At 52.8% G+C, this 25,803-nt stretch overlaps 10 protein-coding genes across 10 annotated transcripts; all 10 read right to left on the bottom strand.

Annotated features, from left to right (window-relative positions):
* Positions 1–3,001: 3,001 nt before the first annotated feature.
* IWZ02DRAFT_487015 (uncharacterized protein) lies at positions 3,002–4,508 on the bottom strand (the record flags this gene model as incomplete). Its single annotated transcript, XM_066769321.1, has 5 exons — positions 3,002–3,195; positions 3,235–3,378; positions 4,110–4,238; positions 4,287–4,421; positions 4,475–4,508. 5 exons carry the CDS (start codon positions 4,506–4,508, stop codon positions 3,002–3,004), a joined length of 636 nt encoding a protein of 211 aa, XP_066627547.1.
* A 1,936-nt stretch (positions 4,509–6,444) lies between these two features.
* IWZ02DRAFT_487013 (uncharacterized protein) lies at positions 6,445–6,833 on the bottom strand (the record flags this gene model as incomplete). Its single annotated transcript, XM_066769320.1, has 3 exons — positions 6,445–6,557; positions 6,614–6,745; positions 6,800–6,833. The coding sequence occupies 3 exons, from the start codon at positions 6,831–6,833 to the stop codon at positions 6,445–6,447; spliced, it is 279 nt and encodes a 92-aa protein (XP_066627546.1).
* Positions 6,834–10,440: 3,607 nt separating this feature from the next.
* Positions 10,441–10,807, bottom strand: IWZ02DRAFT_487011 (uncharacterized protein; the record flags this gene model as incomplete). The annotated part of the gene is made up of 3 exons (XM_066769319.1): positions 10,441–10,553; positions 10,600–10,731; positions 10,780–10,807. The coding sequence occupies 3 exons, from the start codon at positions 10,805–10,807 to the stop codon at positions 10,441–10,443; spliced, it is 273 nt and encodes a 90-aa protein (XP_066627545.1).
* A 991-nt stretch (positions 10,808–11,798) lies between these two features.
* Positions 11,799–13,275, bottom strand: IWZ02DRAFT_505355 (uncharacterized protein; the record flags this gene model as incomplete). The annotated part of the gene is made up of 7 exons (XM_066770377.1): positions 11,799–11,848; positions 12,095–12,226; positions 12,279–12,533; positions 12,595–12,757; positions 12,858–12,958; positions 13,076–13,207; positions 13,260–13,275. 7 exons carry the CDS (start codon positions 13,273–13,275, stop codon positions 11,799–11,801), a joined length of 849 nt encoding a protein of 282 aa, XP_066627544.1.
* Positions 13,276–16,438: 3,163 nt separating this feature from the next.
* On the bottom strand, positions 16,439–16,823 carry IWZ02DRAFT_429566 (uncharacterized protein; the record flags this gene model as incomplete). The annotated part of the gene is given in 2 exon segments (XM_066765998.1): positions 16,439–16,761; positions 16,781–16,823. 2 exon segments carry the CDS (start codon positions 16,821–16,823, stop codon positions 16,439–16,441), a joined length of 366 nt encoding a protein of 121 aa, XP_066627543.1.
* Positions 16,824–17,342: 519 nt separating this feature from the next.
* IWZ02DRAFT_487005 (uncharacterized protein) lies at positions 17,343–17,905 on the bottom strand (the record flags this gene model as incomplete). Its single annotated transcript, XM_066769318.1, has 3 exons — positions 17,343–17,371; positions 17,445–17,735; positions 17,791–17,905. 3 exons carry the CDS (start codon positions 17,903–17,905, stop codon positions 17,343–17,345), a joined length of 435 nt encoding a protein of 144 aa, XP_066627542.1.
* A 651-nt stretch (positions 17,906–18,556) lies between these two features.
* IWZ02DRAFT_487004 (uncharacterized protein) lies at positions 18,557–18,958 on the bottom strand (the record flags this gene model as incomplete). Its single annotated transcript, XM_066769317.1, has 3 exons — positions 18,557–18,693; positions 18,746–18,880; positions 18,931–18,958. 3 exons carry the CDS (start codon positions 18,956–18,958, stop codon positions 18,557–18,559), a joined length of 300 nt encoding a protein of 99 aa, XP_066627541.1.
* A 681-nt stretch (positions 18,959–19,639) lies between these two features.
* On the bottom strand, positions 19,640–19,951 carry IWZ02DRAFT_429563 (uncharacterized protein; the record flags this gene model as incomplete). Its single annotated transcript, XM_066765997.1, has 1 exon — positions 19,640–19,951. One exon carries the CDS (start codon positions 19,949–19,951, stop codon positions 19,640–19,642), a length of 312 nt encoding a protein of 103 aa, XP_066627540.1.
* IWZ02DRAFT_440752 (uncharacterized protein) lies at positions 19,641–20,726 on the bottom strand. Its single transcript, XM_066766857.1, has 4 exons — positions 20,586–20,726; positions 20,249–20,521; positions 20,007–20,138; positions 19,641–19,866 (listed from the first exon to the last, which is right to left on the bottom strand). Exons 1-3 carry the CDS (start codon positions 20,629–20,631, stop codon positions 20,092–20,094), a joined length of 366 nt encoding a protein of 121 aa, XP_066627539.1. The 5' UTR covers positions 20,632–20,726; the 3' UTR covers positions 19,641–19,866; positions 20,007–20,091.
* A 953-nt stretch (positions 20,727–21,679) lies between these two features.
* IWZ02DRAFT_505344 (uncharacterized protein) lies at positions 21,680–24,202 on the bottom strand (the record flags this gene model as incomplete). Its single annotated transcript, XM_066770376.1, has 3 exons — positions 21,680–22,777; positions 22,824–23,259; positions 23,492–24,202. The coding sequence occupies 3 exons, from the start codon at positions 24,200–24,202 to the stop codon at positions 21,924–21,926; spliced, it is 2,001 nt and encodes a 666-aa protein (XP_066627538.1). The 3' UTR covers positions 21,680–21,923.
* Between the last annotated feature and the right edge of the window lie 1,601 nt (positions 24,203–25,803).

Genomic DNA, 25,803 nt, shown 5'->3' with positions numbered 1-25,803 from the left:
TCCCGAACCCGTGCTCACGCAGAAAAACAGACACGATTGATTGATTCGTTCTACGACATTCAGCAACGGCCACCACGGCAGTTTGGGGGTGGATAGAGCAAAGTTTCTTATTTCCACTCTCTATTTGACTCTAGTGCGCCTGCCAAAATCTGTCGTTTCTGTTTGCCGTCTTATCTCGAATCGTTAAGCACTCTCGGATTGGCGCACAGGTGCGAAGGCCATTTCAATCGAAAATCTTTCGTCTCTTCTTCAGCCTTCCATTCTATTCTATTCCGTCCAGAGAGCGCCACTCAAGCGCCGTGGTGTACGCCGAAGCGCTCGACGACGACGGTTGTGGTGTTTAAGAGGAGGAACGCGACTCCTGAGTGCTTGAGGTTGCTGGCCGGCCGGCCGGCTGGCCGTGATATATTTCTGCATCGCGGAGCGGAACCCAGGTCGGCATCCCGATGGTGGTCAAGAAGGAAATCGACTAGTATCGTTTTGATGCCGAAAAGCTTGACGGCGTCGAGTGCCCTTTGGTCTCTGCCCGCGTCTTTGATTCTCGAGCCTTCTAAGCATCTGACACTGCTCTGGCGAGGCCAAGCGAAAGTCCCTACTTGATCCAGTCAAGCCAATCTTTAATCAGCAAAAGGAAGAAGTCCCCAGCGCGCTTGACCTGTCCAATGAACCAATCGCCATCGAACTTGCCCACTCTCTTATCCCCCACCGCACCACTGGGATCATTGGCGCCGTCGTCATACATTCCATTTCCTCTTGAAGCCTGAGCGCCATGTCCTCGCCGCCTCATCGTCTTCTAAATCATGGACAGGCCCGGGCGGACCACCGACCGCTTGGACGCGATGTGGTGGCAATGGCTGGGTGGCTAAATCTCGTCCATATCATCGACGTCGTCTGAGTCGTGTTGATACGGATGGGTGAATGGGCTCGTTCGCTGGTGGTAGATCTTCAATCGGGGTGCTGATTCTATTCTCTGTTGACGCCGTGGTGGGTTTGGATAGATGTGTCGATGAAAATGCAATGGCTTGAGTGTGTCGTGCTCTTGTCGGATGCGACTTGTTGTAGGACGAAGATGGGACTTTGGCTTCGATTCTTTTATTTTGGGATTGCGCTTGGACTTGTGCGACTATTGGGGAGAAAGAGAGTGGAGAGATGGGGATTTGGATCGTCGTTCACGGGGAGGAGCTCTAACTGTTTATACAGATCATGAAAGGTCGCGCCGATGTCATGGGGTGGGAAATAAGTGAAGTTGGGATGATTACAGAAAGCAATGACTTTGATGTAGTAGTGCTTGCTTGCAGACGTTATGCCGCATTCGTGAAGCGAATGGACGTTCTCTTTCCAACATCTTGGGTGACCACTTGACTGGCACCGTCCCTCTGGCCCTCATCGTCTCCAACAACCTCCAAAAGTTTCCCGTATCCCCAATCAATTTCCACTTGAACTGCGTGAGGATAAGAAGCATTTGATCTCCAGGGCCGAAAGTAAAGGGATTTCGTCGTCTTTCAGGACTACTGCGGATTTGTTTCCGCCCTTCGCCAGCACGATCAGCTGAAATCACTCTCTCCCCCAGGCTCGACAGACAGATTCCTCACTCACATCTCATCAAAGTACTTGTACGCCAGGTCCATCAGCCTCTCGTACCTGGCCTTCCACGCGCCCGGCACGCGGTTGTCCACGGAGCAAAGGTAGTTGTGGCAGCTCATGTCTGCGTTGCCGTCTTCGTCGGGAACGAATGTGATGCCGATGAAGTAGAGCTCGAGTTCGGCCCTCTCGATGGCACCGTAGCGATCCTTCCAGTGGACGCTTTTCCTGGCTGATTTGTCCAGGAGGAGGTCGATCGAGGTCCCTGAGGCTTGTTAGACTGCTGAAGGCCTCAGAGATAGGACGGGAAATGATCCTTACACATGCTCTCCGGCTCGTAGAGGATGTCCCAGAACACCATGGCTTCCGGATGGAGAATAGACTCGAGTGTGGAGCGAGAGACCACGAATGAGGTGATTGAAATGTTCGAAAGCGGACTCGAGAGAGCGAGTCGTTGTTTTTTTGGTTGTAGGGTCCACGTCGTGTGTGCGAAGGCTTTCAAGGGACAGGTATGTTGAGGGTGTGGAGGGTTGAGGAGTTTGTTGATGCTTGGACGTGTGGAGTCGACAACATTGACAGAGTGTTTACCAGCGCCCACCGACGACCATGTAGACCAAGTGGAAGCGTCAGGCGCACTTGCTCACGCGGAACCGCCGGTGACGAGTCCTCTGGCTTGTAGAGGATTAACACTCAGCAGAGCGTTAACACTCGCCCAGTCGACCTCTGAGCGACAGCTCAGGTGGAGCCTGTCAACAATTCCCATCACCGCGTCTGCTGCCAAAGCACAGCGTGTTGAAAATATACAAAACACAAGCTCATCAAAGTGCAAAGCAAGAATCAATAGTCCATTTCGACGCTGAAATTTCAGTGTAAAGTGTCCTTCCACTGCACTGCTTGCTTCTGCCACCCCGTTCTTCCAACTCTCTTTGGTCACGTTCAGATACCTCGATGAGGCTTCTAAGTCTCGCGCGCCATTAAGACGATCTTGGTCTTCGGTTTCCGTGTTTTGTGCTGTCAGACAGAATGCCGTGGACCAGGCTGATATTGACATTGTTCCTTGACAAAGGAAGCTCTTGCTGGTGGCAGACAACCTGTGCCGGCAAACAAACGCTTTGCTAGTATGGAAGAGTTTTGATGAAGGAGAGAAATCAGTTCTAAAGCACACGTCACGTCTACCGCACAATTTGCATGCTGATGCACAAGACACAGCTACTCAAGAAAGAAGAGAGAACCAAGATTCCATTTCAAGGCAAGCAGCGTACATGCCGCTTGCAAGCGCATCCTTCCACACCATTTTTGTTCGAGTTGCTGTACGTCGGCCTGTAGAAGCTTGCACGGAAGCGAAGTTGGGAACAGCAAGGACTATCTTCAGTCTGTGGCTGACCTCAAGACCGCTTGGCGGACGTCTTTTCCAATAGCGTTAGCTGGGAACTCTTGAATAAGCTGAAGGGATTCTGTTAGGCCACTTGCCTGAAAAGAGATGGATGCCCTGCGTGACAAGGATCCGCTCTGCGCGCATTGTGCGGATGTATATTTGCTTCCACTTGTTGGGTGTGTCGTCGGACAAGAACAGCTCCTTGACAATCTTGTTGGTGTTGAATGCTTTGGTTAGCACTGGAAAATGTAGAAAGAGTGAAATCGAGGAGCACTCACGCGTTGGGGGATAAGCAGCGTAGCCGCTAGGTGATCTGGCCTCTTCCAAGTCGATGATGACGAGCTTGAGCATCGAGAGCCTCAATTCTATGTCCACATCCTCATCATCCTCAATATATTTCAACATGAGGTTGAGCTCTTCCCCTGTTTGACCATTAGCAAGGGTGGAGGGAGCAAGACAGTGATGTGGAACATACAACGGGAGGGCCCGGAGTAACTCATATCTGTAGCAGTATTGTGCGTTAAAACCAACGGTTGGGCGAAGGGAAGTGTAGAGGTGGGAAGCTGTTGCGGGCGGTGGACAGGTTTTGATACGGCTGGACAAGCAGAGGCGCAACAACTAAGTAACTAACCACGAGTGATGTCACGACCACCCGAGGCGAGGCGCACAGGTCCCCCTAGTCTCCATCAGGAGTGGATGGCGTCGGGCGGTATCCATGGCCAGATCCATGTTAAGGACATCGCGCTGAATTACGTGGATATGTAAAAGTCTCGCCGCAATCTTAGTATCCAAGCATAAGGATTTCAGTGTGAATATATATCTAATGAAGTAAACGAAGCAGCTCTCTGGCCTGTGTGAGACTGCGTGATTCTCGTTTCATGACAAATATTCCCAAAAGAGGAGGAAAGGCAAGGCAATCCGTTCGCGTCCTTCAACGTCCTGCCCCTATACTGTTTAACCGCTCTTATCTTTCTACGAAATTCCTTGAGTTCGGTGTTGAAAGACTCGGAGTAGGGAAGAGGAGAATGTCTCTGGAGTAATTTTGGTTGGCTCCATGGTCAGTGACCCGCATGGTTCGCCAGAATGAGTTGATTGGAGGCTTTTTTGTCATCATCAGCTCGGATCAACCAGGCCTGTTATGAGGTGAACTAACCGTTGAGAACAGAGACACCCTCTCCAATGAGGGACCAGGAGATGCGCATGGCGTGCTGAAAGGTCTGCTTCCATTCCGTCGGCGTGTTCTCGTCCAAGGAGATCCTGACGAGAATTACGTAGGCATTGTCTTCTCCAGTCAGCATTCGCATCAAGCAGAAGCCTTGGGAAATCTTACTTGATGAGATCGATACTTGTGGAGGCGTGGCGATTGCTCCCAAGGCGCAGGTCACCCACTTCACGGCATGGTGACGGACGTCGTCGTCGAGTGTCACGTCCTCCGCAAAGTTGAGGACAAGATTGAGCTCGCTCCCTGTTGTTTCGTTGGCGAAATTCGCAGACGGGAGAGAAGGACGCATGACTTACAGAGACGGGCATTGAAAGCTCCGAAGTACGCCATGTTGCCAGTTTGTTGGCGGAAGGACGAGGTTTGCTGACAACCGGAAGTTGTAGCCAGCAGGAAGTGCGATTTTATAAGCGGGTGCTGTACGGTGTGCGCTGCAGCCTGTCGGCATGAAAGACCTGCCGGTGGCCGCCCATGGCTGGGGAGAAGAATATCACCCCTCTGAAGGCTTTTAGGACAAGACACAGGCATGCCATCCATTGTTGGGCTGAGGACATATACAAAAGCAAAATGATGTTACTTGATTGGCTCATTGTTGTTTTGGTCTTGCCGGGCTTCACAATGTCTACTACACATTTGCAAATCAACGATTTTCAGAGTAGTTGTTTAGCTCTGCGCCTAGATTTCGTCTTGAAGACAACAAAATATCGACTCACTACGACAAATCCTCTCCCTCAGCCAAGCATCAGGCTCTTTTGCTTGTCTTTTCAACTTTGTACGCGGGAATTAAGGTCGGTACCGTTCGCATCATCTTCTAAATGCGGTCAAGAAAACATGAAAGGCCGCAGTGACTGCCTAGCACCAGCAGGTGACGCTGCGGCGAGTAACAAATGCTTGTCAACGAAGAGGAAAATGCCGTGGCATAAGTCGCCCTTGGCGGTGCCCACCGGGAGAGGTCAAGTATGGTACGGCGTCACCTCAAGAAAGCGAAGAGAAGTCTACTGAGATAATAATTCTTATCGACAGCTAGTCGAACTGTCTTTATACACGAAGTGTTTGTCTCGTGTCCTTCTCCCAAGCCTCCTTTGTCCTCCGTTGTGTGGCTGAAGCTGAAGGAAATTTGTAAGCAGGCAGATAAGATCTCAGCCGTGGTTCGAGTTGTTCATCATGACGATCCTATTCGAAGCTGTTCCTTTGTTGTTAGCTTGGGACAATCGACAAGGGTAAAGCAATTATACTCGCCATAGAGAACCAAGACGCCCTGCGAGATGAGCATCCAGGAGCGAAGCATCGCACGCTGATAGAACTGCATCCAAGCTTTTAGGGTATTTTAGTTGATGAATCGCTCAATCAAGATCGAGGAGATTTGGTCTTTTCGGATCAGCTCGCCGGGTTGACAATTTGTAGGGAGGGAGGGGGTGCATACTGGACGGAAAGGTCCCATGCGGCACGCTGACGAGGGCTAAAAACTTACGAATGACCAATTTGAGGGCATGGTGACGAGCTCTGGCTGGATGCGACTGATTCTCGGCACAGTCGAGGACTAGGCGAAGCTGGCCGTCAGTAGAGCTTGAGGGCGGAGGGCTCACAACTTACAGATCTGAGCGGGCACGTCTGCAAAGAACACCATGGTACTCAGTGAGTCAGGGCTTGATTCGATTTTTCCAGAGGCATGGATGAGAGGTTGTGGCATCGGTACGTAGGAGAGATATTTGCGTTGCGCGGTGGGTGTTGTGTTGTCGACGCCAGCAGCCGCGGTGAAGAGCTACGCTGACCCGCACTCAGCTGTCAATCGGCGACAAAAATCTAACAGAAACTTCGCACTGGCCGATCTACATAGTTTTCAATGCATGATACAAATATGGGCATTCTCGGATCCTTCTGTCCAACAATATTCCACGAGATGAAGCCTGAATTCTAAAGAAGAGAAAGTTACGCAGCGTGAGACTTCGTGAGTAAAAGAGGAAGGAGATGCTGAAGATTCACCCAATTCGACTTGCAAAGGACAACATTTTGTGCTAAAAGAAGCTGGCACGCGATCTCCCTAGAAAGACGCCGGTATATTGTTCCTTTTTCATGCCCGTTCCTTTAAACCCTTCATTTTGTTGCAAAAGCGTTTCCTTGAATGCAAGTCGTTTTAGAAAGAGGATGGCTGGCTCTTTAGCCGTTCAGGCTGCGCAAAATCACCAAGGCGTCGGAATCTTGACAATATCGTGAGCTAGTTTCAACTGGCTGGACCTGGGGGGCAGGGTCTTACTCGAGAAGATCAAGTTCATGCGAGAACGTGACTCCAACCAAGACGCATGGCGCGCTGGTATCGGATCCTCCACGCTCCCGGAGTGTTGATGTCGAGGTAGCGCTCGACGAGATCCTGGGATAGGTCGCCTCCAATAAGTCAGTATGAAACTCGGCGTGTGAAGTGTTCGGTTGGGAGCTGTTACCCGAAGGGTTCCAGCCAAGCGGTGGACAGAGTAGGGTCAGGTGTTGGCACACCCACCTGAGAGCGAGGTGACGGAGAGACGGGCGAGAGGCATTGTCCTCTGCAAGGTCGAGGGCGCGGTCAACGGCGGTCCCTGTTTGGCGATTAGCGGAACTCAGTGCCAGCCTGTCTAGGATTCGAAACCTACAGACTGTTTCTCCAGCGACTTCGAATTGAACCATTGTCACAGTGGAACAGATTGGATGCTGAGATTGGGTGTTGAGATGTGGTGGCAACGGAAGGTTTGTGGATGGCGGTCGAGAGGTATTTACACGGTGGGCGGCATGCCGACGCTAACGCCCACGCCCGCGGCGAGACAAGTGTGCCAACCCGCCGGCCAGGCAAATCTTGAGAAAATTACCGCGTGCCAGATTTTGCCTCTGAAGGACGTATTTGAAAGAATAACCTCCCTCAAGAAGCTCTTCAAGTAGGAGCGTGCTCGAGAATGTCTAGGCAAATCTCCCGACGCCCATATCAAGCCCATAAACCATTCATTCTAGCATGGAATATTTGCATTTGAAGTTGAACAAAGGTAAAAGTGATTTCCAAAGTTCTAAATTGGCCTCAATGAAAGGCAGGCATGGCTTTAGCCATCTCTGGCGTATCGGTGTTCAAGAGACGTACCTTGAGATCCTACAAGTTGCTTGGGGAGGTCACTTAAATGTGAAGGAGCGGGCTGGTCTCCCTTGGACCAAAACTACTTTCAATAAACTAGAAGAGGCATTTAAATGTATGCGGAAAAGAAGTTCATTTTAGCTGGATGTACGCAGGAAGTTTTGTGGGCCGTCGGCGGGGTTGTATGTATCATCGATGTGTCCGCCTTTGTCCTCCCACAGAGCCATCCCAATTTCCATCATCCTGCCCACCAAGGAGCAGTGTTAGGGCAGTGGTAAGCATGGGCAGTCTCATGGCTGGGCTTCGAATAATTGATTCGACGCTTTTCGGTCTTTTTAGCTTGGACTCGACGACAGGGCAAGACCATGGAATCACACTTACGGGACAGGACTGAGACTCCCTCCGAGATGAGGACCCATAAGAGATGCATTGCGCGCCAATACACCTGCTTCCAAGAAGTGGGCGTATTAATGTCAAAGAAGCGATTAATGAGAACCGAGGATACTTGATCTTCTCCAGTGAGTATGGAGCATGGGCGATTGAAACGACCTATTGGAGTTCTCACCAGATATAACGACCACCTCTTTTGGCATGCCAACTGCTGCCAATGTCCTGATCACCCATCGAAGAGCTGGATGACGAGGCTTGGCAGGAAAGGACGCGTCTTCCGCACGGTCAAGAGCCCGGTGGAGCCAGGTCCCTGGTCACCGTTAGCAAATCTCTTGGACATTGAGAAAACGGGCAACTCACAGATATAGGTCGACGTGTTTGCAAAGAGCACCATGTTTAGCGGTGGCCGGTATATCAGGTGAGAGTACAGAAGGTTTGTGGGCGTTGGTGGAAATTCCATAGGCGGCACGCCTGAACCCGAATTAGGAATTTTCGCCTAGCCACGTCCACGGTCGACGGTGGAATCTTACGCAGGCTTGTTCACCTCTAGAGTAATTACTTGAAAGAATTCAGTTGCCGGTGGTCCAATGCTACTTTTTCGCGCAACTGAGTCTGGATGTTCACGTTGTTGTTGCTGATAGGCCATTTGACAAATTTTGCGACCACGTAGCTTTCGAATAATCAAGCGGACAGCCGTGTCGATCTTGCAAATCTTCTTGTACAACAAAGGATTATGGTCAAGGAGAAGTGGGTGTGAAATTGTCTGTTCGAAGGCGAAGAAAGAAGCAGTAGAAGAGTCTCTGTCTGAGGTCACTCATGTATTGTTCCGCCCGTACCGTATTTCCATCCTTGTCCACACGAAAGAGATCAATTGTTGCTCTCATTGCAAGGTGATGACCAAGGTAGATGTAATCTTCGGTCGTTTGGATCACATCTCAAGCCCGGTTGGCTCGGGGCTTCGGAAGTGTTGTTAGCTTGAGTCCTGTCGTCGACTAGACAAGACAGATGGGATCAACTTACGAAGACCAGTGCAGAGATGCCTTGACGCAGAAAGGTCCAGTAGAGCCAATTCAGGCGATAGAATCTGTACTTCCATTCTTCTGGCATGTTGTGCTCGAGGAATCGAGTCCTGAGCTCGCAGTTGGGGTCGACTTCTGCTGTCAGTACCAGCGAAAATCAGGCGAGGATCTGGGAGTTCTCACGTTGCAGGTGTTTGTCGAGGAGGAAGCCCAAGTATTCCAGCCTCTGAGTGGCCCAATCGATCGCGAGATGGCGCATGCAGTCGGGGACGAGACGATCGCTGGCCATGTCCAAGGCCTCGTCGAGCTCAGCGTCTTCCCTGACTATCATTAAAGCTCTCGGAGATAAGGACGGGAAACTCACAGAGGTTGGGACTTGAGGCCATGGTACAGAACGAGGATGAAATCAGGTGTTGTTGGTGGTGTGGATTGAAGATATGGTGTGTCGTTGGATGATGGTAACGGAAGGTTTGGTCGGCCGGGCGGAGGAGGGAAATACGTTGTGGTGGATGTTGGTGCGCCGACGCCGAAGTAAGTTGACGGGGAAGCCATGCACGCAGACAGACAGCGCTCGGCGGCCAAGTCTCTCAAGGGTCATAAATTGACACTGAATAGTTTCAGAAATTATGAGATGGTGGAAGTATGCGAGGTCGCTGCTGAGGCTTTTCAAATGTGACTTGCGTTTGCTTTCTGCTCCACGAGAGCCTAGATTTGGTTCTGTCAGCACGATAATGTCCTCAATACGCCGTCTTCTCTCAAATCTGCTTGGTTTCTTTGCACAGGTCAGTTCCTGTTCTACAAATCTGTTACCCACCTGTCCCGTCTTTTGGATATTTGAAACTGTTTGGGTGTAAGAGCGCGACGAGGGTTGGAGGTATCAGCGCGTCTATCCGGATCAGTGATCCTTATCTCCCGGAGTGAATCAATTATCACCTCAATTCTTCCCTGAAACGATTGTAGGACGCTTTCAGAGTGGCGGAGAACCGAGAATTTGAATCAATGGATCCATGATTTCGGTGTGGGTGGATCCAAGAGCCTCTCAAAAATTGTTATCGAGCCGGTGCCTGTAAGTCCCCCATGTCCTTTTGGTTAGCTCAGGCGGTAGACTGCGGGCATTTGAGGAGAATTTCAGCTGCCAGGCGTAATCCAAGTTGGTATTGAGGTCGCGGTTTTTTGTGTTCTTGTTAGCTTGCTGCGGTCAAAGCATGAGGATGGAAACGCACCTGAGCTGCTCTTGTAGTACCATGCCTTTCTTGCAGGGAAGAGTGAATGCCTTGAAGGATTAAAGGGCATGGAAGTTGGCTGTGTTGCGATTCTTGACAAAACGTGGATCTCTCTCGAAGTGTTCAGTTGGGTCGTGCTTCTTCGCAAACAACGCAGGATAGAAGAGTGCCGGCACCGCCATCGATGATGGAAAGGACTCACATCCAAGACGACTAGCGGTACTTTCTATCAACAAGCTGAATTTAGGGTAGCAGCGCCCTCGTCCAGAAATGGGCGCACTGAATCACCCGTAAAACACAGCTGTGCAGCCCTTCTGCTTCTCCTCCTCAATACCTCCGCTAGACCCTTGTCTGTCAGTTTTAAAGCCTCCGATTTATCCGTGATTGCGCCATCTTTGCTCAAACGAGAGCCGAGAGTGGAAAAGCAAATTTTTGACGAAAGGCATTGTTTGTGAACTGTGCCAGAGATGTCAGTTAGAACAAAGAGCGCAGGATCCAATCGCAAAAGCGAACTTACGTTGTTCGCTATTGGACTTCCACCTTCAAGAGGTCTGGAGCATGTTCCAAATGCGAAGCAGACGCTCGAAGCGCCACTTCCAAGCGACCGGCGTGGCTGGGTCCAGGTACCGCTCGATGAGATCCTGGCCGACGTCATCTTTGCAAATCAGCAGGGAGGTCATGGCAGATTCGGGAGTACTTACAGTTGGCTCCGCGCACTGCGGGCCTTCCGATCTCCTCAATCTGCCTAAGCGCCCATGTGAATCGGAGCCGGCGCGTCATCATCAGGCGATGAGGTTGCTCGGCCTCATCGAGCCAGTCGTCGATGTCGTCGTCTGTTCTGCGGTCAGCTAGGCACAATAAGAGTAGCGGGTTCAACTTACAGAGACCACGAGTGAGAAAAGACAACATGGTTGTGGCTGTGATAGAATTCGTAGGACGTGGGAATGGTGGACGATGTTTTGTATAAGGCAAGGTTGACGCTGAGCAGAGGAAGTGTGGCAGGATGCTGCGCCGGCAACGATAGCACGAAATTTGCGCCTGCACCTGCCCCCGTGCCTACGCCTGTCGAAAAATTCGTTGAAAGGCCTCGCTGGGCCAAAATCAAGCAAAGTTTTGCCCCATTGTATGTTCAAATCTCCTAGACAATGGCACCATTTCGCCTCATGGCCGCCACTATCAAGGACTGCTCTTCCTATCTCACCACCACGCGCAACGAGACGTGAAAGACTTAGCGCAGAGCAATTGAGATTTTGTACTGTAGGTTACAATAATTGTTAACAAACGCCAAAGCAGCCGCACCAACAAACCCGGGAGAGACCATATGGGCTGCCGATTGCGGACACCTGAAGAATTTTTGAGGCTATATAGAATTGTACTGAAATAGACATAGTCTGCTTTGGGTCGGGAGCGAGGCTGGATGCCGGTCAATTGTAGTGTTTTGGCGCGAAATGAGTCGACAGCAACGGGCATGCTTTCTGTATTCCGAAAATATGTATCAAAGGAACGACCTTACTTGACGTAGCAACAAGTCTACAAACCCAAAAGAAAGACCAATAAAAAGGACGTGCTGCTGTGTTTTCTCCTGTTACTGAAGAAGGTACATGGCAGGATCATGTTGTGGCTCTTGAAGAATGGAACACAAAGCTTGAGCCCTTGATCAAAATGGACTTGCTTGAAGACTTGGGCTGATAGAGTTGTTGGGAGGAATGGCGGTATGACTGCATTTGAGGCCGTGACGGAGCATTTTGATGCGCGACACGTGACGGAAAAAAGTCTTGTAGATTGAATGAGGACTTTCCACTATTCTCCACGTCTTCTTTTCTCCTGCTTTCTCCCACTGTACTCTCGATTTGACCACTAGCTCCCTATCCTGCCCCGACTTTATGTGGAGCTCGGGTGCTCACGCGTAGGCCGGCACGACGACGACGACGATTCCGGTAGGAGGGCTCCCTGTAATGAAGGTCAGCCACAGCCATGAGAAGAGTAGAGAAGATTGGAAGCTACCTCACGAGCGCTGCAGGGGGCTTCAAGGCCGCGGGCGAGCGAGCTCCAGGAATTAGGTGCGAAAGAGCCGGATGAAGCGCTCGTTCCACTCCGAAGGCTCGCGTCCACGGAAAAAACGCTCCTTGATCTGAAGCCAGACCGAGACTTGTTCGAGATTAGAACAGCTCCATCATTCAAGAGTTGGATTCTTACCGGTAGAGCCCTCATCCGGGCCTGGTCCAAGCCTCCACAGCGTGACCATGGCCATTTCCAGGAAGTGGCGGCGAAAATTGGCTGGCGCGTTTTGTCGCTCGATATGTATCATGAGGTTCTCAAAACGCTGGTCTTTGAAAATGTCAGCGTTTGCGCAGTCCCGGGCGCGGCAATTGAAACGTACAAGAAACGGCGTCGCTTTCCACGGGCGGATTGGCATTGGGGATGATGGAACCCGCACCGATCGTAAAGAGGTTGCTAGGCGTGGGATCATCGGAAGCCGGAGTGTTGGACGCCGGGGCGTCAGAATCAGGATTGTTGACTTCCATGGTGAGCGACTTGAGTGAGCGGTGGTTGGAAGCTGACAAGCGGTTTGGATTGGAGTTGTTTGTCAAAGATTCAGGATCCGGCAAAGTGAAGATTCTGCGGACCTTTAGACCTGGCGCGAACCGAATGAGCCTTTGTGAAAAATTACCTGCAGCTCACTATTGATTATTCACATGCTTCTTTGCCTGTCTCAGCTTGCTCTTCTGCGCAGGAGAGCAGTAGAACATTCCAGGAGCTCATATTCCTTCTAGCTCCACCCAATTCTGTGACAACACCCCATGACTTCATGGTTTTAACATCAGAGAAGAAACCACCCAATCTATCCATGTTGTTCTCCTATTAGAAGAGGATGTGTCTATCTAAGGGCGCGAAGTGGGTTGCAAGTCAACAGAAAGTGTCAGTGATTGAGAGTCGTGCGCAGGAAAAGCTAACTTACCCTCACAGGTTCTGCAGTGGGTGTCAATGGGAATCTGGGATCCAGCCCATGACGATGAAGTAGCGCATCATCGTGAGAAGGAACCACCGATCGTTCCACGCCTCCGAGGTGTCGGGATCAGCGTGTCGTTCGGCGAGCTGGGCCCAGAGATTCTCATCTTCTCAGAAAGTCAGCCGATTCTTTTGCCTGTGCCTGGAGGCGGAGGATGTAGCTCGTACCTGTGCCTTGATGGGGAGTAGGCCTGCCAATTGAGTGCAAAGCGCGGGCGGTGAGGGTGAGCAGCTGACGTCGATAGGCCGCCGAGATATTGGAGTGGTGGATGATCTCGAGACACTGGTCAATCTGGGAGTCTTTTCCAAAAGTCAGTAAACGGTTTTGATTGGAGGCCAGGATGAAGCTCACATTGGTTGGTGGCCATCTTTAGCAAGTTGCAACCGAGGTTGTTGATTTGGGAAGAGGCGCCCGGGTGGAAGACAAGTCGTTGAAGATGTAAACATGGCCACGTGCCACCGCGGGCTTACACCAAAGTGCCAAAACGCCGGAGTCAAAACAGCCATGTTCAACCAAAAAATTATTGTGGAAGCTTGCGACTTTGCAACACCAAAAAATGAAGCATGTGAGAGGAGGCATGAAATGAGTGGACCAGCTTGAAGTCTCCAGCTGCTTTTCTACCCCAACATCCCTTCCCTTTGTCTTTTCAACCGACGAGAATATTTCGCAATCTGCAAAGGCCACCCTAAGTCCATGTACGCGCGCAGCATGGAGATTCGAAAGTAGAGCTTATCCCACGGCTCATCATTGTCCTCATTGGCCTTCTTACGGTTCAGAGCATCCCAGAGGTCGTCTGGTTAATGTCAGAACATTTCAGCAACTAAATGAAGGGGATTCTTACTTACATGAATTGCTGTAAAATTTGAGTTTAAGTTAGCCAGCGTAGCATAGCAGCGTGGCAGTATGTTTAAGCAAGTGACTGCGAGCGTCTGGATTGTGCTGGCCGTCCTCACACATATGCAGGACTTCTCCCATGCAAATTTATGCTTCATAGTCAGTTTGGATCCTTCAAGGGGATTTGAGACTTACAGTCATTTCCAGACATGATGAGTGATTGAGAAGCTGGAGTGGACAGTGAGATTCGTGGTTGCTTGCGGCAAAGTCTGTGAGACAAATTTTTGTTGCAGTAGAACACGAGACTTCAGCGCGGTGCAGGTAGAGACGGCGCTCGCGCGACGAGTCGACGGAGATCAACACGTTGAATTGTTAATTTCCAACTTGAACCCTTTTAGCTATGCCTGCATGAAGTTTCCTGTATAACCATCCTGAACATTGTGAGCTGCTACTAACAGGCTACTTCCCAAGCAACCAGGGTCAATCGTGGTTGCAAATTGACACTCCAACGCATCACTATCCCTCCGCGTCTGAGCCAGGAGCATTCGTCCGCTAAAAGAAGGATGAGTCAGAATGACTCGTATGACGATAGTAGACAGCATCAAACTTACTATTGTTAACCTGTTGGTTCGTTAACCGGGCCCCATCCGATGCCGACGAAGCAGCGCATCGCAACGAGGCGAACGAAGAGGTTCCTCCAAGCTGCGTCACTGCTTGCAGTTGGGAACATTTGGTGCAGCTGTTCCCAGGTGTCATCTACCTATGTCAGCAGAAGCCCGTCGCTGACAAGGGTGCGGAGCGTACCGATCCTACTGCGCGGTGTCTCCTGCGTGGTATTGTAGAGGGCAATCGCGGCCTGGTCGAGAACGCGGCGGCGCTGAGCTTGGGAGATGCCGCGCGTGCGCTCGACAAAGGATAGGAGCTCGTCGACGACGTTTTCTGGGAGCAGTCAGCGTTGTGGCTCTTTTGGGGATTGGAATGACCTACGTGCTGGAGAGACGCCAGTTGTGGGAGCTGAAGTAGACATGGCGGTAGAGTGATTGGTGATTTTGAGGAGTTTGGAAGACAGAAGAAGGACGTTGAAGTGGGGATGGCGAGAGTGTGGGAAGGAAAAGTTGGACGGTAATTGGCGAGGATGTGGTATTTGAGAAGGAGTCTGTCAAGAGATGCTTATGGAAAGCCGAATAAATACACACTTGGCCAGCGGCGCGCAGTCACCAAGTGAATGGCTCAAAGTGAATGTCACCATCTTGGTGTTACTACGTATATCTTCGCAACTTCGAAAATTCTGCTGAGAAAGCCTGAAATCATTGCCAAAATGGCCTCTCTGGCTCTGAAGACGATTCGCGTCGAAAATGACAAGAGGTGGAAACGAAAGCCCAAGGGTATCTGCTATGGCCATAACTCCATTCACCATTCAATGCCTTTGCTCCGATCTCCCTCCAGTATGAAGCTATTCCCTGACCCCAAGTCCTCCTCCGCCGTTGAGCAACGTACTCTGACCCGACGAGATCGCAGCTAGTCTTCTCGAAGCGTCAGCCAGCTTTCAGACCCCGTAAACGTGGGACGTGTACTTACTCGATCTGTGAGTTTTGTGGAGCTTGAATAGACGAGAGTAGAAAGTTCTCCACTCCTTCGATGTCTCGGCATACTCGTTCCGCAAGAACAGCTCAGCCCAGACCCCGTTGTACGTGACCGCGCGGCCGTCGTAGAAAGTATGGATCCCCCTGGTCATGATGCTCGAGAAATGGTGAGGGTTCTCGGTTCTGATCTTGTCGAGGGCTTCCGCTGCCTGGTGGACAACATGTTCGAGGCGTTCGTGAGGGAGTTCAGGTTTGCTCTCCGCGTAGGTAACGAGGGCCTCGAACTCCGCGTCTTTCTCAGGGTAAGTATTTGTGGATTGGGAAAGATTGGCGCGGGACTTACAGTAGTGGGTGTTGCCGGTTGCCGAGGCGCTGGTCGACATGGTGCTTGACGTATTTACGAGTTGACGAGAGGAAAATTGAGAAGGGGGTCAAGAGCTGTGTCGAGAGGCAAGTCGAGAGGGAGGTCGAGATGGAATAAGAGAGGAATTCCAAGAGGAGAATCGAGAGAATGACCAAGAGAAGGAATGGTATGGAGGTATAGCGTAGCGTGCGGCGTTGTGCTTGGTGCTCGTCGTTAAAAGAGCAGCGGAGTGCTATGTGCACTGCGCCTGCGCCGACGCTAACAGATTGAACTGAACTGAATTGCCTCTCGGCAAAGAATTAACACTTTGCGCCTAACAAAAGCAGCAGAATACTATTTACACTGTGCCTACGCCGGCGCTAACAGACTTTACCGAACTGAATCGCCTGGCGGCAAAGTATTAACACTTTGCGCCTGACAAAATGTGCTTAACACCTCCGAAAAAGAAGACAGTTATGGTGAAGATCGCCTCTCCGCCTCTAAAAATGTGATGTTACATGAATTTCAGAAAAGAGTGTGCGAGAGCTGTTGAGCCAATTCATCGAAGAAGAGCAGTCTGACTGGTGATCTCCCTGCTTTATTTCCTAAACGAAGCCCTCAAATCCCATCCCATCATCCCCATATATCCCCCAGCTTGTTGGCCTCCCGGAGGAAATGTGATAGCGCGTAGAGAAGACTGTGGCGACGTATCTACAAGCGCAAGTCAGCGACCTGACAGCGGAGACTCGAGATCGTTGCTTACGCTTGAGCTAGACGTCGTACATCCTCCAAAGACGAAGATAGCAGGCCTTCCAGCGGGGAGACTTGCCGGGCTGCGCATCCTCGACGTACAACTCAGCCCAGACGATTTCCAACAGAAAAATCTGGCCATCATTGACGAAGTACAGGCTCCTGGTCGTGAAGTCTTCGGCCGACCGGAGAGTTTGGCGGTCGATGGTGTTCATCCTCTCGGCTGCCTGCTCCATGATCTGTTCGCGACGGTCCTCCGGAAGCTCGTTGTTTTCGAGGTAGTCGAGGAGAGCCTCGACCTCGACGTCTTTCGCAAAGTCAGCGTTTTCGGGAGGAAGGGGAACTGGCTGGATGAAACTTACACTCATGGTCCCAGCCGATGAGAGTCGTGTTGGAGGAAGACATGGTAGATGTTGGTGTTGTGTATGGAGTGAGGGAGGTATGGTGTATAGTATTTGTTGGTTGTCGAAAAAGAGCGACGGAGGGCTACATATACGGGCGTAGGCGCAACTTGAGTTGCGCCTGAGAGTTGCGCCTGCGCCGAGCCAATAGAGTGAACTGAATTGAATTGCTTGCTGCTGCCTCCACACACCAGGCGCACAAATCTGCGGGAAGGAATTAACACTCCTCGCCTGATATGGTGGAGTGAAGTGATTCGCCTTCCGCGGCGCTAACCACACAAGGCACACGAATCTCCAGGGGAAAATCAACACCCTGTGCCTGACAGACTAATCTTGACACCTTTTAAGAAAATCAAATGATAGAAGTGCGATTTGAGAGCCTGTTCGACCCTCGTAATAGAGGATATCCTGACTTGAAAAACTACGCTGCCTCCCTCCTCCACCCACTGAACCGAGTTACTCCCCTTGCCGACCCTTTATCCCCATACCAGCCATCAGCGTGTTCCTTGTCTCGAATCAAACTTCAGGAAAAATCTGGAGAGCTTGCAGAGACTCGTGAACGTTTATTACACGAAAGGCATAAGTTAGCCAGCAACGAAGCGTAGTAGACAAAAGTCCCACCTACCATCGTGAAAGACTTGATAAAGGACGTAGAGGCGCAAGAAGAAGAACCTCCATAGATCAGAGGTGTCCGGCTGCGCGGTCTTCTGCAAGAGGTCGATCCAAACGCTGCCGCCTCGACGTCCCATGTGCTCGCTGTGGATGGCGACGTTGACAATTGTCGCTGGGCTGGCGCGTGGCGTCTCTCTACCGATTCCATCCAGGAATTCGGCTACGCACAGGACGATCTGGGCGCGACGGCCTTGCGAAAGGTTGTTGTTTTCGACGTGAAACAGAAAGAGTTCGACCTCGACGTCTTTTCCAAAATCAGCAAGCGTTTTCGCGTTTAAGGAGGCTGACTTGACACTTACAAGGATGGTCATTGCTGCTGGCCGACGCACCATTATCGACAGCGTGATATGTGGCAGAGTTGGAAGCGGGGAGTGGTGTTTGGTGTCCGTCAGCAAAAGAGGAGCGGAGCGACATACCTATACACAGCGCGGACACAACGCTGCGCCTGCGCCGATGGCCGGGGCAACGCGGAGAAAAAACAGTGTAACCGCCAGGAAAGAATCGACACCACAACCAGTCTTGCGCCCAAGTACTGCAACACTCCGACTTGTCTCGAAAAGTGCCAGTTTTTGAGTACTAGACCTCGCACTTCGTAAACTAAACAACAAGCGAAGAAAACAAATGATAGGACACAAGAACAAAGGACGCTTTTGGTGAATCCAAAGAAAAACAACAAGAGCAAGCCTTTCACGGGCAAGATTGCAAAGAACTGTCTCAAAGCAGACGACATAAACAAACTACATCTCTCCGGGCGTACGAAGCCTCCTTCTACGCTGAAGTTGTTCGAGGAAAATGTCCGGATCGCGCTTTCGAGGATTCAAATGATGATGCGACGAAGATGCAGAGAAGTATGTCATTGTTTGGGCCTGAGTATGACCCATTGACCCACGCTGCCCGCTTGTAAGTCCCAAGTTCTGCTACCCCAACCCGCTTCGATGTATCAGAGTCATTTCATGACCAAGGTCTGCGCGTAATTAGCAGCGGAAGAGGAGTCTGCTCATCAGAAGAAAGAGGTGACAGTCAGAATTACTAGTGCAGCGACGAAGTCCAGGTGCGGCTTACCCTTCAGTTGTCTGCGTCGACGGGGCCCCAGCCCAAGCCGATGGCCGTGCGCAAGGCCTCGACGTGCAGGAACAAGACATTCCAAGTCATTTCGGTTTTTCCCTGCGCCTTGACCTCACAAAGAGCATAGAAAACGCCATCTGCTGGAGTCAGCAATAATCAAGTGTTTGAGCGAATGTCGATCGAGCATACCGACACTCTCCAACTGGCACTTCTCGGCACTATTGTAGAGCTCAAGGGCCGCTTCATTGAGCAGGCGGCTGCGCATATGCGCCGACATGGTGCGGCTGCGCTCGATCAGGCGCAGAAGGTCGTCCACCGCGAGATCTGGTCTACTGTCAGCTTGGGATTTGGATTCAAGATGGAGGAAAGCGCACAGTTGCGAGCCATGGCGTCGAGAGGCATCTTTGAAGTTGAAGTAATTGGAATTCCCGAAGAACTGAGGACGAGAAAGAAGAAAATAGGTGGTTGTCGAAGTTCGAAGACGGCGGGCGGGTGGAGGTTGAAGAAGCGCAGCCAAACTCCAGCGCCCAACAAAGCAGTGAAAAACAGAACACGCAACAGACGGCGGACCGCCAGCGCTCACACAGGCTCAAATTAAACACGCCCAATCGACAAATGATGACCCCAAGCAAACACCCCAAGGCAAAAACCTCGACCCAGACTCCATCCGCACAATGACAACACCTCCCCAAAACTCTCCATCTCGACGCCACCACACTCCAATTCAAGCTCCTCCTCGTCGGATGACTTGCTTCATCTTCCAATCAAGACATGACGACCACAGCAATAAAGACCATAAGACCTCCCCTTCCCTCGTCCCGCGAAAAAAAAAGAGGCGTCATCCAGAAAATCGAAGCTCTAACACTAGCACAACGTCAAACCCGGCGGTTTGTGTGTCCGCACATGGAAGGCTGGTTCCGGAGCTTTAATGGAAGAAAGGAAAAGAGAAGGGAAGAGAAGGGAAGAGATGGCAGAGGAGGAGGATGTGGTAAGCATTGTACAGTCCGACCCAACCCCTACCTAACCCCCCAAACCCTCAACACAAAAACCCTTCACGCCCCCTACCCTCCCCCCAACCTCCCCTCACTCCTCATCCTCCTCCTCATCCCCCTCCTCCTCCAACTGATCCCGAAGCTGCAAACACCAAATAGCCGGGGTGCGCCAAATGGGCTCCACACGCGGATCCGCCAACTTGACTCTCAACCTATCCCACACGACATCGATGCAGAACGGCGGCAGCACGTGGCGGAGGTACCGGTGCGCGAGGCGGTGGGAGAAGCGGGCCAGGTCGCGGGCTGTATTGGTCGCTTCTTGAGGAGTGTTAGTGCTCACTCCGCTCGCACTAGCAGCGCAAAGGGGGCGTGAGCGATGGAGGAGGAGCCTAAATAAGGACATGGGGAAAGGGTAGGGCTGGGTGGGGTGGGGAATGGGGGGACAAGGTATGACGTGCCAGCCGTCCTAATCCACCGCGGCTTAGCCATGCCTTCGAGCTCCAGCGCCGCGAGCAACAGCCAGAAGCGGCGCCATTTGATGTGCTATTTCCTGCCTGCGGCGCGGCGGAGGCGGCGGTTGATTTTGCGGTCTGCAAATCTCAATCAGCCCCCGATTCCAGAGTTTCTTTTTTCTTCTTTTTTTTTTTTTTTTTTTTGGGGGGGGGGGTGTGTTGGGGATTTGAGGATAGGGGTAGCTTACACATCCCCGGCGTATCATGCGTGTGGTGATACGGCGGCAGGGTAGGTGGTGCGTCGACTGGGAGTTGCGCATGTGTAGGGGGATTTTGTTGGTGGAGGAGCGACGGCATTTGGTTCATGACTCTCGGCCTGTTCGTCCGTGTCTCCAAATATGCGTGTACGTGTACGTAGTATGTGTTGTGCTGTGTCGTAACCCCGTAACGATGCGATGCGATGCGGCCGGCTTGCTGGTCACCGGAGTAGAGATGAGAGAGAAAGAGAGCGTGCGATAGCGCTGTTCTGTTCGTGTTGGCGTCAAAGTTGATTTGAAGTGAGAGGGGAGTCTCTACTGTACATACAATGCAGAAGGAGAGGGAGGAGTGAGGGTGAGAGCTTGGTATGCATCTAGAAAAGGCAAGTGCAAGACACGTGGGTGGATCGGAATTGCGTACCAGATGGTGGAAGAAGAGCGAGGAGGATAAAAAAGATAATGACAGAGCTCCTGCCACGCGATGGGGAGGGGGGGGGGGGGGGGGTGGGGGGCTATTGCTTCCTGCACGTGTAGCTGGCTACCCCATGTCGCCCCTCTATGCCACCAAGTCCACTCCAAAACCATCCATCGGCTTATCCACTCATTCGCAGACGACCGTGACGACGAGGAGACTTTATAGCGCGCTGGAGATGCTTGCGTACGCTTGGTTGCTTGCTTGTGGTTGGATCGGCTCGATTGATAGATGGATTGATGGATGGATGTGTTGATGGTGCGGACAATGGTTTGGTTTGTCAGCCAGGCACATGGGGACATTGACGAAGACGAATTGTACTGCGGCGCTGTTGGCATGGACGATTCTACAGCGAGAAGCGATGAGGATGCGAAATGACGGTGTTGGCGACGTCGACAGGGAATTCAGAGCCTCACGCGAGTGGACGTGCACACATGAGCACGCCATATTTCTGCGAACAAGCTTGCCACGAGTTGTTTGCGACGCATCGAAAGAAAGCTGCGTTTTCCTGCCATCAGCCTTGAAGAGGGAAACGGGAGAAACAGACAGAAGGACAGCATTCTCATCTACTTGTTTACAAGCACATCACATCTACCGCGACCACTTCACTGCACGCAGGCACTCGGCCGCAAGCCCTGGCAAAAGAGAGACAAGCATGCAAGCAAGCCAGCCGGCCAAGCCACACACACAAGGGGCAACCAACTAAACGACGAGAGCGAAGATGAGAGAAAACTTTTGGTTTTGTATGCGAGCAAAAAAGGCAGAAACACAGATTCCTTTCCTTGCTGATGAGGCCAAGTCTGAGGCGACGATTGAGAGGAAAAAGCCAACTTGTGTGTTTGGGAAAAGCCAATATGAAATAAACAGGACACCTACTCCCGCTTTTCTGCGTGCTCGCAAGAGTTTGTGAATGGTACCGCCGCCCCTATTTCGCCCCAACGAGACGAAAAACAAAAAGGAGAAAAGCAGATTCTAGCATACCCAACTCCTTGGAAATGAATGCAGATTCCGGCGCGGACCGAACTGTCATGTGGACTAGTCTGTCGAGCCGAAACGGACATGATGCCGAAGCTCGCGCATTTGTAAAAGTTCGAAACGCCCGATGTCGATGATTGCACGTAAAAACTTTTTTTTTTTCGGGTCCGGTCAATGCAGGCAGAGCTCAAATGCAAGAGCGCACTAGATGGTGTTTGTCTACCGGCCAAGACTCCAGGAGCGAATGGCCATGCCAGCGAGCCGGAAAATGACTTGGGACATGCCTTTGCCGCTACTTTCGTCCTCGAGGAACTTCTTGGCAACGGCCATCTTGGCGCGGTCATCTTCTTGCTCGTTGGGGTAAACCTGGGTGGTCATGTCTGGGAGATCAGGGTATCGGCCGCCGTAATGGCGGGCAACCATCATGGAGTAAATGACGTCACGGGATTCTATCATGCCAAGAATGTTGCGGCATTGGCCCAACGTAGCCTCAATGTGTCGGGCAGAGTCTGCGCTGTCGTCACGGAAGGTGATGTAGGCACCGAGGGCGCGCCAGAACTCAACTTCGTACTCCTTGACGGGCACAATCTGCGGGTCGTAGATGAGTTCGGCAATGGGGTTGAAAGGCAGCACCTGATACGTGAGCAGCGCCTCGAGAACGTCGACGCGCAGTGCTGCCTCCTTTTGCAACAGGTCCAGCTGGTGCTCGCTGGTGCCGTTGGTGCCGTTCATGGCCGACAGAGCTTCCCTCGGCAAGCTTAGGAGCTTCCAGATGAGTTGTGCCTCGAGACTGGTCGTCCTCCTCTGGTTGTCGTAGTCTTGCGCGACGCGAATCTGGGACACAAAGAAGGCAAACAGCTCCATTGCCGATTGGTCCGCCATCAAACGATGCAAGCCCTTTGTGGAGTACCATGTAGTCTCGATGCAGCGGTCGGCAGCAGGTGCGTAATCTCTGGCAAAGAGTATCTTGATTTCTTCGACGGTGCTCGGGGGTATCGGACCAGGGTTCGGGGGCAATGGGTGGGGAGGAACGTTTTGGAGGGAGAAGAGCTCGTCGATGCGAATACGCCGGCCTGGACAAGTTAGCATGTTGTTTGCCAGGTTTGGTAGATGCTGTACCTTTTAGAGGCTGACCCTCGGGCGAAGGCGGGGACAAGCTGCCGAGGCCATCTTGCTTCACGTATACACGCGTGGATGGATCGTATGCCACGGGCGGAATCGACATTGGTGGTTCGCTGCCTGCAAGAGCAGGATCGATGGCAGAAGTGAGCTCGTACGACGGGTCGGGACCTGGAGCGGGGGGACTGGCCTGATGGCCAGGCGGAGGGGCGTAGCTTGCACCTGCTGGAGCGTAGCCCTGCGGGACGTGTGGTGGATAGTTGACAGCGGGTGAGGGTGGAGGAGCCGTGACGGCGGTCGAGGTTGTGGCTGGAGCGGCGCTAGGCGCGGGCTGGATTTGCGCGGGGCCGGGCTGCTGCTTGAAAATTGGGTCGTACCCAAGACACTCGCGTTTGCTCTTTTGACAATTGCGGCACGTCGGATGAGCTTCGTCGCACTGGAGCACGAGTAAGCACGGGCAACCAAGGGTGGTGGGATGGGCGAGGATGGTGGGAGTTGAGGGGCAGAGGTGAAGGAGCCGCCGCCGCCGCAGCAGCAGCAGCAGCAGCAGCAGCAAAGTTCTCGCTTCGTTCCTTCCCTTGAAGCGAAGCGACACGCGACCGCGCCACGCGCTCTCAACCTCACCTCACAACACATGCGGCGCAAACCACGCCGACGACCAGTCTTACCTTTATTCTGCGTTTTCTACAAGTCAAGCAACCCGTCTTGGTACGGCGCTTAATCTCCTTCTTGTGCCTTCCACCCGACATGATTCTATTGTCCTGGCCCGGCGGCGGAATCTGGTAGCGGACATGCGGCGGCGGCATGTTGGGCGGCATTCCCATTGGCCCCGAAGCCATTCCCATGTGGTGGTGCTGCTGCTGTACTGGCGGCGCATAGTACGTGTTCATGGGCGCGACGGGCGGCGGGAGCGGCGGCGAGCCGGACTGCTGGATGTGAGGCTGCTGCTGAACCTGTCCGTCAATGGCGCGGATGGGGGGCAGATTGAGCGACGGCAGCGACATGCTCGTCACCGTGGGCGACGCGCGATACGGCTCGACGCCGCCTTGGGCGCCCGCCGGGTGCGGATATGCGTAGGTGGGCTGCATTGAGGGAGATGGGTAGGAGTGAGGAGAGGAGTGAGAGACTGGCGGCTGCTGGGTCTGCGTGGCAACCGGCTTCTCTTGGTGATTCTGCTGAGTTGGGGGAGTGGTCGTCTTGTCTTGGGCCTGCTGGGAGGGAGGAGCAGGAGGAGGAGGAGGAGGAGGATGTTCGGTCGAGGGCTGCGGCTGCGGCGGCGGTTGGGTCGGCTGGTGAGAGGGCTGATGGTGGGATTGCGGCGAGTGGTGATGGTTACCCGCAGGCGTCGGCGGGTGCGAATTATTCGACTGGTCGGCCATATTTGATTACGGGCGCAGTACACGTCGATGGCGCAAGGTTGCAAGATTCGAGATTAGCGTCTGCTCCTTCACGGACTCACTTCCCCAAGGAACAGGGCAGCGAGAGGCCAGCAAGGATGTGAGGGCAGCAGTGATGAGAGGATGCGCAGGTTCGCTTGCAGCCGGCGAGACAAGGCCTGGCTGGCAGGGCGTGAGTGGGTGGTGGGTGGATGCTGGGGCGGCGGCGGAAAGAGGCGAGAGCGCATGCAGCACAACTGAGGCGATCCCGGGCCTCCACCTGGCAGGGGGTCGGACTGGGAGTGATGCTGGAGGGTGACCGACGGCGGCGGGGAGCGCAGTGTGCCCGCTTCAAGGGGTCAGGTGTGGAGAGTCTGCAGAGGGGTGGTTTGTTGATCAGCGGCACGATGAGGACGACGACATGGAGGGCGGAGCAGTGGCCGGAGGGACGCCCGCTGCAACCACGACGACAGCAACAGCGACAGCGCGCGCGTCGTGATGGCGGGCAGGGCGTACGGGCAACGGGCATGGGAAATTCAAGGGACGGGGCACATAATTGATCCAAAGAAAGAAAAGGCTGTTGGACGGGAGGGCGGCAGCGGCAGCGGCAGCGGCAGCGGAACGGCGTAGACTTACCTGAGCGGTCGAAGCGCAAGTTGGCAACCCAAGCGAGGATAACCGAAATGTCGATGCGATGGAGCATTAAGCGACGGCGGGTGGGTGGGCGGGCAGCGAGAACAACGCCTCGACTCGGGCGAAAGGAATGGGGTGGAAGAGGGTGCAGATGGAGGCAAAAAACGGACTTGCAAAGGCGCCTCTTGCTCGAATCACGCACAGGGAAAAAAAAAATTGATAGGGGGGGGGGGAGACGCGGGAGACGGAGAGAAAGGACAAAGTCGCCCGATCACCATAGGTGCGCCGCGGAGGCCCCAGCCCTGGCGCTAATCCATTATGGGACAATGCCTTAGCTAAGCACGCCGTCCCTCCAGTCGAGGTCCCGGTCGTCCTCCGCTCCCGTCAACACCCACGCATCACGACCTTTTGTCTTCTTGTACCACCAGTCCTCCTTCAAGAATGCCCCATCCGATCATCTCTGTCGCCTCATCTCCCACATCTTCACTTCTGCCGCTGCAGGCACACGCTCCGTGCCCCATTTCAACCCTCCCCCGTACCCCCCCCGCTGCCGTATTCGGTCTGGGGCCACCTTTACGCCCGTTAACTAGCCCTCGCTTGTTGCCTTTCGTCAGGGCAATCCGCAGGGACCACCTGTTCCTCTGTCTCCTGTTCCCTGGAATCCCCTACACCACCTAGGCGCTGACATCTCCAAGCATAACTGCGCATGGACCGCCCAAGCGGCGCAGTAGCGCTTTACCCGCTGCGGCAAAGCCCCATCCAGTCAATGCGGGTGCTCCAACTCCACGGCACTTGATAGCATGCAGCTGACTTGGCCCCAAGAGTATTGTCATCTCCCGTCTTTTTCTCAATGCTGCCAGAATCAGCCCACATCTTTTGACAACCCCTTCTTAATGCCATTCGGCCTTACCGCGTCTCACTACCAAGTCTCCAATCTGAACATCACGTCTATGCTACTGCTCGCTTCCAGC

Source organism: Phyllosticta citriasiana (assembly GCF_038021145.1).
Source record: "Phyllosticta citriasiana strain CBS 120426 chromosome Unknown IWZ02scaffold_1, whole genome shotgun sequence".
Lineage (NCBI taxonomy): Eukaryota > Fungi > Ascomycota > Dothideomycetes > Botryosphaeriales > Phyllostictaceae > Phyllosticta > Phyllosticta citriasiana.
The sequence above is the reverse complement of the archived record's forward strand: the minus strand, read 5'-3'. Positions and strand labels throughout refer to the sequence as shown.